Below are 15,481 nucleotides of genomic sequence, written 5' to 3'. Positions count from 1 at the left end.
ATATAAAATATGTGTTTATATAACTACACACACATATTGACAGAGGGCACTATTGTATATAAAGATGGATGTAATTTGTTTTCTTACAATAGTGACAATTGTCACATTACTGTTTATCCCAATCTTAAATTATTGGTGGACTCATTTAATTTTTTGTAGTGTATAATACTGTATTTTACTACTTCTGATGCTTCAAATATAGGAGGTAATTAGTTCTCTGCCAAGTCATCAAATTAATGTGGCAGGACTGAGTCAACATTGAATGTACAACATAAATATACAGCATCAGTCCATTTCTTCTGTAAGCCAGCACGACTTAAAATACGAAGATATACAAACCTAAACCCTTTTTTAATTTTTATTTTACTGTTGAATCCGGTATCTCTATGTGTCATTCTGTTTCTGGTAAACTATAGGAGAGAAAGATTTGTTTTAACTTCCTGATCTCTAGGTTGCATTTGCACTATTGTACTGCTCTACAGCATACAGTACCAGGACTGCAATTCAAATAGAAGGATGCAATTTTGCAGAAAATCTATAGACATAAATGCTAACTAAGTTAATGACTTTTTTTAGACTGCAATGCAACAAAGATGTGTAATGCTTTTTGTTTGTTAATTAAAATATAGTTTATAGGCTGAGAGATAGAAGGCTGTTTTTCATATTATTGCAAAGATGTCTCCTAGCAACCTCTTTGAGAAGGGCAGCTAAAAATTGTTCATCAAGCGTATCATACACTAGTACATCTGCATCCCTAATAACGTGAAATACTTAATGAATTTTGGAGAGGATGTTGTCAACTTTGTATACTCTCCTACATTCTGTGGACCTGTCATTTACTTTGAAGACCTTGGGATGCGGTACATGAACAGAAATGGCGGTTAGAAATATTACAATTGACTCTTCACTGTGTGTTGGGTTTACCTATGGACTTCCATATAGGCTGCCATTTTGCAACATGTCACTGTATCCCAGTTCTATCATGCCTGACAGTGCTCCCTCCTTAGAGAGCATAAGAATTTGTAAAAGCTGGAACAGCCTAACAAGCTGGTCCCTATTTGATTCATCACCTACCTGCTGTCTCATCATATCCATCAATGTTTCTCTTCCAAAACATATCTAGTTGCCTATTGAACCTATTTGTACTTTAGTGACCTTCCCTAGTAACTCCTTCCCCACAACTCTATTACCCTTTGTGTAAACAAAAAGTTCTGCCCAACTACCCTACACTTACTAATTTTTAACTTTTACCCGAGTATTTGAACCTTTTGCTATAGTGAATAATTTGTCTAAATCAACTTTGTCAAACTCTTTATTATTTTGAAAACTTATGTCACCTTGAAGTTAGCACAGTCAAAGATGATTGTCTTGCCTGAAATTGATGAATGCATGATTTCCTTTTTTCATTATTTTGCCTATGACTTGCATTGGAGATCTTTGAATCCCTAGGGTATTTGAAGGGGCAATCTGGGTACTGGTGCTTCAAAGAATTCTTATCCCACAACTTACCAGGGCCCCTTTTCTGTCCTTTGCCTTTTCCCCCTCCCCCGCACACCTTGTCCCTCACATCTAATATTGCTCTTAGGAAAGCTTTTTCTAAACACCAGGCTACTCTCTTCATGCTACTGCCCTACCCAGTATCCTACTCTCTCTTCTCATTGTTTAACAAATGCCCAGCTTCAACCATCACTTAATGCAAGTAATCACTTTGGCCCATCTTAATGGCAATTGTTGTAGACCCCATTGCACTAATGGGGCTTTGGTCCAACAGAGGCTATTTGTCTTGTGGATTCGCTCAGATTGGAGTTTTGTTCTTTTTTTCTAATCTTTACTTTGTGATTTACGAGGTCATACTGATTTCACAACTACAAATGCCTTAATTGTTGTATCTTTTGCATTTCTCAGCATGTTCAAAATGTTAATATTGCACTGTTTCTGCATTCTGTCAGGACAGGCTATCAACCCGCCGCCATGCGCCTTTCCCAAATGTCGGGTCCGTCAGCACTGAGCAGACCTGACACGCAGCGGTAAGGGAGGCAATTCAGGTTATTAGGACCTTGTTAACAGAGGATTATCAACTATTTTCAGCTCACCTTCAGAGTTTACCGTGGGATCCACACTGCTCGGGGATCATGTTAGGTAAGGAGGGCAGGAACTGAATGGCCATGGAATCATGAAAATGTGCTATAAAAGCTCCCATCTCACAGCTGTTCACTTTACAAGCTCAAAAGCTGTTGCTTGCTGCATTTGGAAGACAGATTGAGCTTTATGCAGATTGCAAGTATTTGGACCAAACTCTCTATCCAGTGTCACCTCATTGAAACAACCTCTCTCACCATTGATATATTGCTCCTGTCATCTCAAGTTCACTTGCCATCTATTACATCAGTATGGCTACAGAATAATGTCTCACCTTGGTCCCACCACGATCAGCTCCAACACCAGCAGCACCAGGCACACCAGCAGCACTAACAACAACACCAACTTTTTCCACAACTGATGCTGCACAAAACACAGGGCATCAGCACCTGACCACATTGCTGCCCAGGATGCTAGGGATGGTCTCACCATGGCCAGATTTACTTCCCTTGACACTGTACACCCTGGCTGCCACGTGATGCACTAAGTTCGTACCACCCCACACCAATACCATAAAGCATCCCTACAATGCTCAAGCCATTCCAATCATACTCATCAGCATTGCGGGGGTACCGTTCTGCCTCACTGTTCACTGCAACTCACTAAGCTATTTCCAAAGTTTCACATAAATCTGTCCAAGAACACAAAGTATTGAAAATAAAGATTTCAATGTTTGACAGCACATTAACAGAAATTTCACATGAACATTGGCTAGTATTATTAGTTAGTATGATTGCACTAGGATGAGGGTGAGTGTGAGGGGTGGCTAGTGAGATGGGGATATGATAATGTAGATAGAGAGGGATGGGTGGAGGTGTAAGATAAGTTGGTGTAAGATGTGCAGGAGTAGGGGAGGGAAGGCAGAATGATGGGGATGTGATGAGTGGCACGGCAGGATGAGGTTGAGTGTGGCTTTGCAGTAACATTTTATGATTTACTGAAATCATTGAAAGGTTTGCGCTACTGCAGTTTCGCCCTCTTGACAACATCCCTGCTTGTGCCCTCCTGTGCAATGTGCAACTGGGCTGCGATGATCTCCAAGGGAAGTCTCTTCCGCCCATTGGAAGGGAAGAGAGCCCCCCTGCAATATGGAGGGAGACATGAGAGAACCTGGGTGCGGCCCTGTACCTCTGTGCAGTGATTGTCAGTGTTTGTAGCACCTCAATGCTATAGAACACTGACAGCACAAATGTCAAAATGAATTTGCGCTTAGTGGAGCATTCCCCTTGATGGAAACCAGCTGTTGACGTGTCATTAAATGGCGTCATCAGACCCGCTTCCTTCAATTGGCCGAGAAAAACGCTGAGCGGGCTTAACAAGCCCAATCAGGGGAAAATCATTTTGGACAGTGGGCTGGAGCCAGCGGCGAGGCCGGGACCCACCACTAACCCCGGCCGCATCGGACCCGCCATGGTTGGTAAAATCCAGCCCAATATGTGGAGACACTGGGGAGAATTTTAACCTAAAAAAACAATTGTGTTGGGGGTTTTGGAATAATTAAATTGCTATAAATGGGATTCCCGATTTAAACCCACCTGCAACCCGCCCACTTCTGATTTTAACGGGGGCGGACAGCCAACCTGCTCCTGGGAGGCAGGATGTCAATTTAAATATTATAAATATTTTTTTTAAACTCCATTACATTTTTACCTGCATGTGGATGGGTTTTACACAATTCGTAAAAAGACGGGGACTGCTGGATCCAGGAGCTAAGTGCCTTTATACCTATCTCCTGGATCCAAGTTCCCTACCTAACCCACCCTCTGTGACCGGAGACCCCCCACAATGCCTCTGATATTCTTCCCCCCACCCCCCCTCGCATCCACCGATGATGCTGTGGCCGGCCCCAATCCTCCGATGGCCGGCAACGATCTTCCCTTCACCACCCCAATCATCTGGCCCTAATCCTCTCTCTCACCTCACTCATCCCCTCTATCCCCCCCCCCCCCCATTTCCCCAGCCGATCCCTTTAGCTGCACAGCCTGAGCCCTCCCTCCCTCCTCTATGTGGCCCAGTGTCTAGTGCCGTAGGCCTATAAAGTTAAAGTCGGCAGGGCCTGTCGGTGTTTCCCGACCGCCTTGGAGCTCCGCCCTCCTCCTTAAAATCCTACCCACTGTAACTGTTTTTGAAGATTTTCTACATTTGATATTTTTAGCAAAAATCATAAACACATTCTAAAATATTGGCCCAGAATTTACTGGAGTGTTCCCTATAAGTTGCTGGCTGTGCGAGCTGATAATGGTGCAGCGAGGGCAACGGGACATCTGGGAACTTAGTAACTTAGAGAACAACGGGACCAACAATATATCTCCAAAGATTTAAGGATTGAGAAAGAAACAGGAATGATGGAGAAGAAAATAGGGTGAATTAGAGACAAATTAAGTGCACGAAGAGAAATAAAGAGAGGGAAAGGAAGATTGGATTAAGAGAGACAGAAATGAAAAGTAAGAAAAAAATTATAACATTTACAATTTTAAAATACTCTAGCAGCAATTTACTACCTGCAAGAATGAGACTCGACTGTCTAAATTGATCCCTTTCTGGTCCAGAGAGGTTCAGTGACATTGCAGGAATAGAAATCTTATAATTAAAAAGGTACTTATGCTGTTAAGTCCCAGTTCTAACTTTCTGTGGCAAGGTTAATTGGCAATTAATGAGCAAATGCAGTAGGTTCTTGAAACTCACGGGTGGTTGAGGGCGAGCTGTCATTTTCGTGAGGCTAACAGCGGAGTGGTGTAAATCATTCAGCAACTTGTGGCAATTCACAGTTCACAGGGTATCTCTCCCTCGCCGCATGATTTGCACATTTATAACAGCGTGCACATTAAACTCACCATTATTTTGGCAGAAAATTCTGGCTCAATGCTTTACAGTTTGTTATAAATCTCAAATCTTCACACAGTACAATATTGATAAACACAGTGTGCAGAGGAAATCATACCATTAGCTGGTGGTTCCTGGTAATGGAGAACAAAGTGTGTATTTTTGCTTGGTTCATGTGAAACAATATTGAGATGTTACTCAGAGAAGTAAAAAGGCGCAACATAAATGAAAGTCTTTCCTCTAAGATGTTGGGTCAGAACTGATTTCCTGTGTTACTGTCTCCCACCCCTCTTTATAAAAAGAACATCCAGAAATACTAGAAATTCTGGGACTCCAAGCTGAGAAAAGTAGGATCATTTGTGGATTAAAATTGGTTCATTTAAATATTCATCACTATAGCTCCCTTTTAATTATTCAGAACAGCTAATTGAACCACACAAGACATTGATGTCTTCAACGCCTTTTTTTATTCATTCACAGGATGTGGGCATGCCTGGCCTGGCCAGCATTTATTGCCCATCCCTAATTGCCCTAGAGAAAGTGGCGGTGAGCCGCCACCTTGAACTGCTGCAGTCCGTGTGATGAAGGTACTCCCACATTGCTGTTAGGGAGGGATTCCAGGGTTTTGGTCCAACGACGAAGGAACAGCACTATATTTCCAAGTCAGAAGGGTGTGTGATTTGGAGGAGAACTTGGAGGTGATGGTGTTCCTATGCACCTGCTGCCCTTGTCCTTCTAGGTGGTAGAGGTTGTTGGTTTGGTGAGTTGCTGTAGTGCATCTTGTAGTTGGTACACACTGCAGCCACAGTACACCGGTGGTGGAGTGAATGAATGTTTAAGCCAATCAAGCAGGCTGCTTTGTCCTGGATGATGTCAAGCTTCTTGAGTGTTGTTGGTACTGCAATTATCCAGGCAAGTGGAGAGTATTCCATCGAACTTCTGTCGCTTATCACCCTCTATTTCTCCACCAGCAATCTCCCTCCCAGGCTCTCTTGATATTGACTACAATGACAAAATTAGCAATTACTTTTAAGTGTTGTCAACCCCATTAAAGGAAGGACAGATTTAGACAGAATCTATACTGATGTTTGTTAGATAATAGGTGAGTTTAGCATAATATTTCTTTACCAATTTTTATCCTTATTGGGGTTATCAAAATATACAGTTACTGAAACATTTTTTGTGAGGAAGATAAACTCAAAAGTCAAAAACCTTCTTTAAGTCCAAAGAGAAAGAACCCTGAAACAAACATAAATCTTTGTGGGATTCTAAGTACATTGTGATGAAAAAAGCAAAGCTAAGATTAAAATATCTAGACCAAGGCACCAAGCAACCTATTTATAGCTCACTTGCACAGAGTTTCCCTGGTGATTAGACAAGCTATTGGAACAGGTTTCAAAGATCTTAATTTACATAGGAAAACTGGAGCAGCAAAATAAAACACTGTCAAAAATGAAGCAAACGGTAACCAATGCTTCCTGGCGAACAGGACAGAGGCGATCTTCTTAATGCAGCCATGTACTGCAGACTGGGAGATATGGGTGATAGCCCCTGTGGCAGATGGAAGGAGTCAGTGGCTATGTTGACTTTGAGAGCTACTGGCAAAGCATGGCTCCCCAGTCCAGCAAGCAGCGGGTCTTTTTGCAGGAGGCTGCAGACCTGTACAGTAACTTGCCTGGAGAAATGCAACCTTCAGATGCACTGCTTTTCAGATAGATTCAAGAAAGTAACTCATCCTGTGTGCTGGGCATGGCCTTTTATGAGCAGTCCCCTTTTACCTGCTGTCTTCCAATAGGCCCAGGTGCTGTTCCTGGTGGTTGCTGAGGCTGCTGCTCCTCTTCCTTCAATTGTTCAGCCATCCAAATGAAAGTGGCAATATTAGCACCCATGATAAGCAGATAAACCTTACTGAGGCTAAGTAAGACAGAAACATCTCAGGCAGAAGTGATCTGGAAGCTGGAAACTTTCCTGACAATGCACACAGCACAAAAACACATATGGGGTAGACTTTCCCTAAAGACGTCCAACGCCGGATTGCCGCCCAAAACGACCGCTAAGATTCTTCAAATAACACAGGCGAAAAATTCCATAAAAAAGGGAAAAAATACTGTCCGGCGAGAAAATGGATCTTACACGTAGATTCTCGGCAGTTAAACACGATCCTTGGCAAAATGGGCAGTAATTACTCAAATTTAGACCGAGGCTGCAGTTGGGCCGAGGGAGGGGGGAAAACTCAAAAAAATATTCTTTCAATGAAACATTCTCAAGATCCTTTTTAACTTTATCGTCGTAAAAGAATTTTAAAATAATTATTAAAAAAAACTTTTAACTTACCTTTCTTTGCAGGGTACTTACCTACCTCCCTGTTCTGGCAGCTTTTCGTGGGCGTTTCTTTCAATCTTACCTATGGGTCACCGCTGAGACAAAACTTGGACCGTGGTGGTTTTCTCGGCGGTGCATGCGGGTGGCCCGCTCCCCAGTGGTATTTTGAAAATGTCGGTGGAACTCTTTAAAAAATGAAGTGGAAACTTTCGCCTGGTGGTTTTCCGCCGAAAATGAAGAGGAAAGACTCGCCCTATATAGAACCTATAATCCAAAATGCTGCCTCAGTGGCTTTGAGAGATCAATCCTGCAAGGTTTTATGGGTGGGATGGGCATTGGGCACGACTTCTATGATTTGACATAATAATGGTGTTGGGGTCCTAAATGCATGATAGGACCCCAATTTGAACTAGGTCTATGCCTGCTTCAGGCGGGCACCTCAGAAAACTACAATTAAGATGGGAGCGATGGCAAGTACTCTACCACAAATTTAACCCCCTGTCCCCATCCTGTTCCTGCCGGGTGAGCAGGGTTAAAATTGATCCCTAAAGGGGTAAAAGCAGAAAGAGAAGAAAAGAGCATGAAACAGAGAAATTGAGCAGTAGATAAAAGTGAAGTAAAGAGAGAATAAAAAGGAACTTACAGCATCAGTTTTCTGGTGAATGTACTCAAGACTTTAGAGCAGCAGCAAGAGTGACTATTGAGAAGCTGTAACTCATAGTTGATAGAGATGAAAAGGCTGAAGGGCCTTCTTTATTTGAACCTATCCTGTGAAAGGAGTCAGCAGGACAAATCTTGGATGAAAAGATCTAGGTCCCTTTTTTTTGTTTCTGTACTATTTTGGTGTATTGTTATTTGTGTGTATACAGAAAAATCAAGGCAGGGCAATCTACAAGAGAAATTTGTTTATGATCCAGAAGCACTCTACCGCATCTGAAGACAGGCTAACATTTGCACCCTGACAATCAACCATCAATTCACCCAAGTCGCAGGAATGCAGCTATACAAAAGATGTTTTTACACTACGAGTGCAGCACATTGACTGCATTTCCCTATTCTGACAGTATTGTAGACTCATAAAGGTATGGGCCTATGATTCTGCTCTTGGAGTAAAGGAACTGGTTTTACTAATGTAAAGTATACACGTTTGCTCTCCTTGGGCTTCTGTATAAAAGCAAAACACAGTGTGGGCCTGTGGAAACCAGCTTTCCAGTCCAAAAATAATACTTGAAGAATAGAACATGGACACCATTCTACCAAAAAAGAATGAGGTTATGCACAAATAAAAAGTGCCTGATGGGTAGTGTAATCATTTCCCTCCAGCCTGTTTTTTGGAATTTTGCTGCAGAGGAAGCCCAACATAATTGAAGTCTCCTTAAATAACTGATCTTCACCAGTATTGGAAAAAGGAAATATGTTTGAGAATCCTCATTGTACAACACATTTCCCTTTATTCTATCGACAGGCTGTGACACTTGAGAGCAGTTTAACTCTTTAACTGTGGAAATTCCTCCTTCAATTCAATGACGCAGAATCCTTGATTAATTCCATTAAAAACAGAAAATGCTGGAAATATTCAGCAAGTCAGGCAGCATCTGTAGAGAGAGAAACAGAGTTAACATTTCAGGTCGATGACCTTTCATCCGAACTAGAAAAAGTTAGAGATGTAACAAATTTTAAGCAAGTGCAGGGTGAGGGAAGGTGGGGAGGGGAGGAATGAACAAAAGGGAAGGTCTATGATAGAATAGAAGGCAGGAGAGATTAAATGACAAAAGGGATGTTTGTACAAAGCAAAAGGATTAATGCAAACTGTTCTGCTTTCAAGCTAGTTTTTTTCTACAATTATAATGCTCAAGTGTGATAACAAAAAAACTGGGATCATCTGTAACTTTCAGAAAGTACAATGAAGTGTCTTTAAAGGAATTACCTGTGTAAAATGTGGCTTTGAAGGACTTCATTGTTCTGTGTCAGTTGCATTGATTATTAGTTAATGAGGATGATTCTTATGAAACAATTTTATTCTCTGCAAGTTTAATTCTCTTGGCATGACATAACTATTATACATGGGACTCCCTCATCCGGCACCACCCCTCGTCCGGCACCATACCCGGCCGCTCCAACATGAACAAATTGAACAAATTGAAGTCTGTCCTGGCAGACGACTCCCACAATCGCTGGCCTGACCCCGCGATCCACCCCCCTCATGATTTCTCTGCCGCACTCCCAACCCCAAACCAGCCAGCCCCGATATCTCCTTGCTCAGTACCTGTACTATCCAATTTAACGTGACCTCCCCTCATCCAGCAAAATCCCTTATCCAGAACAGGCCAGGTCCCGAGGGTGCCGGATAAGAGAGGTTTAACCTGTACAAAGAAGAAAGAAAGCAGGAGTTCCATAATCCATGTTATATCATCATTTTAGGAACATCTTCATCTTCATTCAATAAACTTCAATCCCAGATGGGGACTTTAATAGTAGTTTGCAACTACTAACGTATCATGATATATTAAAATGAAAATGAGACATCTTTAAACAGTTGTGTTTCACCAATATTTTTACATGCAAACATGCAGGTTTCCCTGCTTTAACTTGATGTATTTTATAAAATGTTTAGAATTATTCAAAACTATTAAAAAGTAAAAGTTTTAAGATTATAAAATGTCAAATTTTTCAATTTATTCCACATAGTTCCTATAATTCTAATGATTGACTATTTGACTTTCGTAAGTTAAATACTTACCTCCTAATTATTTTTAAATTGTACCTTTCACCTTTAAACATAATTTTCTGCTGTTACCCTAATTTCTTTATTGCTATACAAACATATGAAAGTGATAGAAAGGAAAAGACCAGCTGGTCCATCAAGCCTGTCTCGTACAATCACGATGCATCAAAGTATCATGACCATCAATGCTCCTATTCACCAGCAGCCATGTAATCTCCTGGGAGAGGTTAAAGAAACAGACTTTAAAAATCCTAGTTCAATTCAGGGAAAGAAGGAATTTTGGGAAATTCCTCTTTGACTTCTGAAGGCGACCAAAATGAGTTCCAGGGGACTATAATGATCTTTTATCTTCCTTCTCAATTGATCGCGAGTCGTTTTTCATCTTAAAGTTCTGACTACTCTTTAATTAAATGGAAAATATTGGACCTTTCAAGCTTGTCAAATGTTACAATCACTGTTGATTAATTGTGATTGTAATGTCTAAATCCAAAAAAGGGAACAGATTATTGTGATTATGTTAACCTAAACAATCAAACTACCCTAATATTATGACATTGCAAGTAGCCAGTAATTAGAAATGCCAGCATTATATAAATTAGATATTAGTCTGTTAAATTTGTCTCCATGATCACATAGTAAGATTAATACTTTTTTCAAATCACTGGCATGCTAACTGGCTACACAGAGTAATATGTTCTATGCAGTGGGTATGTCCAATGCTTTCATGGAATGTAGGTCCCTGAGTCTTCAAACAGGTAAAGTAGAGATTTCAAAAAAAATTATTATTGCTATTACTTGAAATCTTTCCATTGCTTTAAATAAACCTTCTTTAAAAGTAAGTACTGATGCTGCCAGAACATGCATTAAAATAATTGATTGACCAGACTATTCTAGGTGACATTTGAAGAAGCAATGATGGTGACAGTCAGAGCTATCAATAATAAAACTAAAATGGTAGGTATAATGCATTAGTATCTAGAAAGCAGCCCTGTCCGTAATTATATTTTTTTCTTTTTTCAGCTATCTGAAGGAACCTTGGTGTCTGTGCATATATCATGATCGTTTTATGGACTTCAAACAAGAAGTGCGACAGATAGTTGAGTCCAAAAAGGTATCTAATTCTCTTTTATGCTTATTGCTTTGAAAGTAAAAATATATGTTCATGCATACAAAAGCAAAGTACTGCGGATGCTGTAAATCTGAACTAAAAACAGAAAATGCTGGAAATACTCAGTAGGGCAGGCAGCATCTATGGAGAGAGAAACAGAGTTAATGTTTGAAATGTTAACTTTGTTTCTCTCTCCACAGGTGCTGCCTGATCTGCTGAGTATTTGTAGCCTTTTCTGTTTTTATTTTATATTTTCATGGAGTTGTGTCGACTTTTGACACACAGTAATATTTAAAGCTCTTATGTAATATTTTATTTAGAACTGTTAAGAAAATACGGTTGCATATAGAAAAAATACAAAAAGTTTAAACGGGATAAATTTGTATCTGCAATGACAGTGCAGTAGGCTTTTCTTTCCTCTGAACAACACAGACAATGGATTTGCTTTAGAGTAGATGCTGAACAGATGATAGTGGAGTGCCAGACTATCCCAAAATATAGCTGAATACAATATGGCAGCCCCCTTATCATTAAAGGCTACTTTTAAATTAACTAGGATAGTCCAAGTACTAATTGCCATTAGAGAATATCTGCCTACTGATTGTCTGACTTCTGTCGGGACTGTATGTGTGCTTGTGGGACTTAACTCCTATATTAAAATGCATTATAAGAAGTATTCAACCCTGTGGTATTCTCTGGGAGAAAATAATATTGAATGTTACTTGTTTTGATGCTATGTTGTGCAGTTTCTTGACATTTATGCACTTTTAATATCATATGCCAAATTGTTGCTGTAATTATAAACCATCCGCATCCGCATAGTCATTGCACAATATTGTGATGCTAGTCACTTTGTAAAGAAAGAAGGCAAAAACATTTAAATTAGAAAGTAACCCTTGTGTTCATTGTAAAAGGAATAGCAGATGGTAAAAGGATACATTTCTAAAGTGTCTGTGGTTTCCTATTAATTTTAGCTTTAGTGTACATGAATTGCCAGCCCATTGACACAGTCTTTAAAACAAAGTGTTGAACTCACATTCAGTTCAACTTGAAGCCATTATGTGTAGCGACATTGCAAATACATTTAAAAAGCATGTGTCAAAAACCCACCCTTGACCCATCTGTCCTTGAAAACTACAGCCCCAACCTCCCTTTCCTCTCCAAAGTCCTTGATCGTGTTGTCACCTCCAAAATTTGAGCCCATTTTTCCCGCAACGCCATGTTTAAACCCTTCCAATCAGGTTTCTGCCCTGTCACAGCACTGAAACGTCCCTTCTCAAAGTCGCCATTGCCATCCTATGTGACTGTGATCATGGTGACCTATCCCTCCTCATCCTTCTCAACCTGTCTGCAACCTTTTGACACAGTTGATCATAGCATCCTCCTCCAATGCCTCTCCTCCATTGTCCAGCTGGATGTGACTGCCCTCGTCTGGTTCCATTCCTATCCAATCGTAGCCAGAGAATCTCCTGCAATGGCTTCTCTTCCCCATCACCTCTGTCATCGCTGACCTATATTGGCTCCCACTCTGGCAAAACCTTAATTTTTTTATTTCACATCTTTTTGTTCAAATCTCTCCATGTTCTCATGCTTCCCTCTCTCTGTAACCTCCTTCCCTACAATCATCCGAGGTCTCTGCGCTCCACCAATTCTGGCCTCTTGCACATACCTCATCACTCTATCATTGGCAGCCGTAGCTTCAGCTACTTAGGCCCTACATTCTGGAATTCCCTCCCTAAACTACTCTTGTTTCTCTAACTCACTCCTCCTTTTAGTTGCTCCTTAAAATCTTTTCAAGCAACTTTTTGGACACCCATCCTAATATATCTTGGTGTCAAGTTTAGTCCGATAACGCTCCTGTGAAGTGCCTGGGGACGTTTTACTACCTTAACGGTACTATATAAATCCAAATTGTTGTTATGTTGTTGCTACACATACCAGCCAAAGCAACTCAACCTTCCCCGAGATAATTGAGTGGGAATCTATTTTTTCCAAAGAGAAAGACCATGTCACATACCTATGGTGATAGAATTGAGCCGCCTTATGTTACTATTTGGTCTGGCTTAAAGGTGATTGTGTTTTTGGGTTGATGGGACTTAGCAGTTTGGCTCAGTTGGTCAACAATAACTTGCATTTATATAGCGCCTTTAACATAGTAAAACTTCCCATGGTGCTTTACAGGAGCGTTATCAAACAAAAATGATTGTACTCACTTCTGAGTCAGAAGGTTGTGGGTTCAAGGCCCACTACGTACTTGAGCACATGGGGCTCAATTTTCCCCAGTGATTTGTGCCATTTTTTGGGAACAGGCTGCTTTTTTTGGCCTAAATTTAAAAACCACAGTTTTCCTAATCAATTTGCACCAGCGTAACTCAGTTACGATTTTTTGAGGTACATTTTTTTTCAGCCAAAGGCTGCCACCTATGCCAATTCTGGCCATTTAGGGAAGTTTGGCCAGCTGAGAGTTACTCCAGTTCTTCTTAGGCCAGCGTATGTGGCCTCTGCAGACAAACCTTCTCGAGAGTTAAAGAAATTGGCGCAGGTAAGTGCAGCAGATGCCCGGACAGCAGCAGCAGGAAAGGTAAGAGAGAAGGTGGGGGGGGAGGGAGAGCGAAGGGGTGGGGGGGAGAGAGAGGGCGGGGAAGAGAGAGGGGGAGAGAGAGGAGGGGGGGGAGAGAGAGGAAGGGGGGAGAGAGAAGGGGGAGAGCGAGGAGGGGGGCAGAGCGAGGAGGGGGGGAGAGAGAGTAAGGGGGGAGAGAGAGGAAGGGGGGAGAGCGAGGAAGGGGGGAGAGAGAGAGGAGGGGGGGAGAGAGAGGAGGGGGGGGGAGAGAGAGGGGGGGTGGTGGAAACCTTTTGGGTGTAGTTGGGTGTGGGGACCGGGAGGGAGGAGGCCACTTGGCTTGGGATAGGGGCGGGGGAGCTGGACCGGCACCAGGAAGGGGCTCAGGGCTGGGGGGGGGGCGGGGGTGGGGAGCGGGAGCTGGACCGGCTGGCACCAGCAAAGGGCTCGGGGCAAGCTAGGGAAGCAGACTGGCAAGCCATTCGGTCAGGGCTAGGGATAGGGGGGCTGGACCAGCACCAGCAAAGGGCTGGGGGTGGGGTGGCGGGTGCTAGACTAGCAAAGCATTCTGGGCTGCGGCTGAGGGAGCAAGACCGGCAAGGCACTCGGGGCTAGGGTCGGGCGGGGGAGCGGGAGGCGGGGAAGCTGACCGGGAGGCCCTTCAGCCTGGTATAGGGGTGGGGATCGGCACCGGCATCGGAAGGTAAGTTGCTGCAATATATTTTGTTTTTAAGTTGATGCAATGTGTTGCGAACTGGCGTATGTTGCACTTTGCAGGTTCAGCTCGTATTGTGCCCCCGGTTACCATGGCAACCCGATCTTTTTGGTGCAGAACAAGGCTCCACCCCCAAAACTAAAGGACAGGTTAGGCTGCGCCAAAATGAAGAAATCCAATGGGGAAACTTAGAACATTTTTTTTTTGGCATATTTGGGCCCCAAAAAAACGGGAGTAACTCTTCACGTACGCCAAAAAAAAAGCTTTGGGGGAAATTAAGGCCATTATAAGAACATAAGAAATAGGAACAGGAGTAGGCCATACGGCCCCTCGAGCCTGCTCCGCCATTCAATAAGATCATGACTGATCTGATCATGGACTCAGCTCCACCTCCCTGCCCGCTCTCCATAACCCCTTATCCCTTTATCGTTTAAGAAACTGTCTATTTCTGTCTCAAATTTATTCAATGCCCCAGTTTCCACAGCTCTCTGAGGCAGTGAATTCCACAGATTCACAATCCTCTGAGAGAAGAAATTTCTCCTCATCTCTGTTTTAAATGGGTGGCCCCTTATTCTAAGATCATGCCCTCTAGTTCTAATCTCCCCTATCAGTGGAAACATCCTCTCTGCATCCACCTTCTCAAGCCCCCTCGTAATCTTGTACGTTTCGATAAGATCACCTCTCGTTCTTCTGAATTCCAATGAGTAGAGGTCCAACCTACTCAACCTTTTCTCATAAGTCAACCCCCTCATCTCCGGAATCAACCTAGTGAACCTTCTTTAAACTGCCTCTAAAACAAGTGTATCCTTTCGTAAATATGGAAACCAAAACTGCACGCAGTATTCCAGGCCTCACCAATACCCTGTATAGCTGTAGCAAGACTTACCTGCTTTTATACTCCATCCCCTTTGCAATAAAGGCCAAGATTCCATTGGCCTTCCTGATCACTTGCTGTACCTGCATACTATCCTTTTGTGTTTCATGCACAAGTACCCCCTGGTCCTGCTGTACTGCAGCACTTTGCAATCATTCTCCATTTAAATAATAACTTGCTCTTTGATTTTTTTTTCTACCGAAGTGCATGACCTC

The 15,481-nt window shown here is 42.3% G+C and overlaps 1 protein-coding gene across 1 annotated transcript in view; it reads left to right on the top strand.

The window, feature by feature from the left end:
• Window positions 1-15,481, top strand: part of cfap61 (cilia and flagella associated protein 61) — a 445,137-nt gene that overhangs the window by 428,268 nt on the left and 1,388 nt on the right. Inside the window, exon 25 of the mRNA XM_070889895.1 lies at window positions 11,030-11,120. Coding sequence (XP_070745996.1) covers window positions 11,030-11,120 — 91 coding nt within the window. The remainder of the gene's footprint in view (window positions 1-11,029; window positions 11,121-15,481) is intronic.

Source organism: Pristiophorus japonicus, chromosome 9 (assembly GCF_044704955.1).
Source record: "Pristiophorus japonicus isolate sPriJap1 chromosome 9, sPriJap1.hap1, whole genome shotgun sequence".
Taxonomy (NCBI): Eukaryota; Metazoa; Chordata; class Chondrichthyes; family Pristiophoridae; genus Pristiophorus; species Pristiophorus japonicus.
This window is presented reverse-complemented; position numbering and strand designations above follow the sequence as displayed.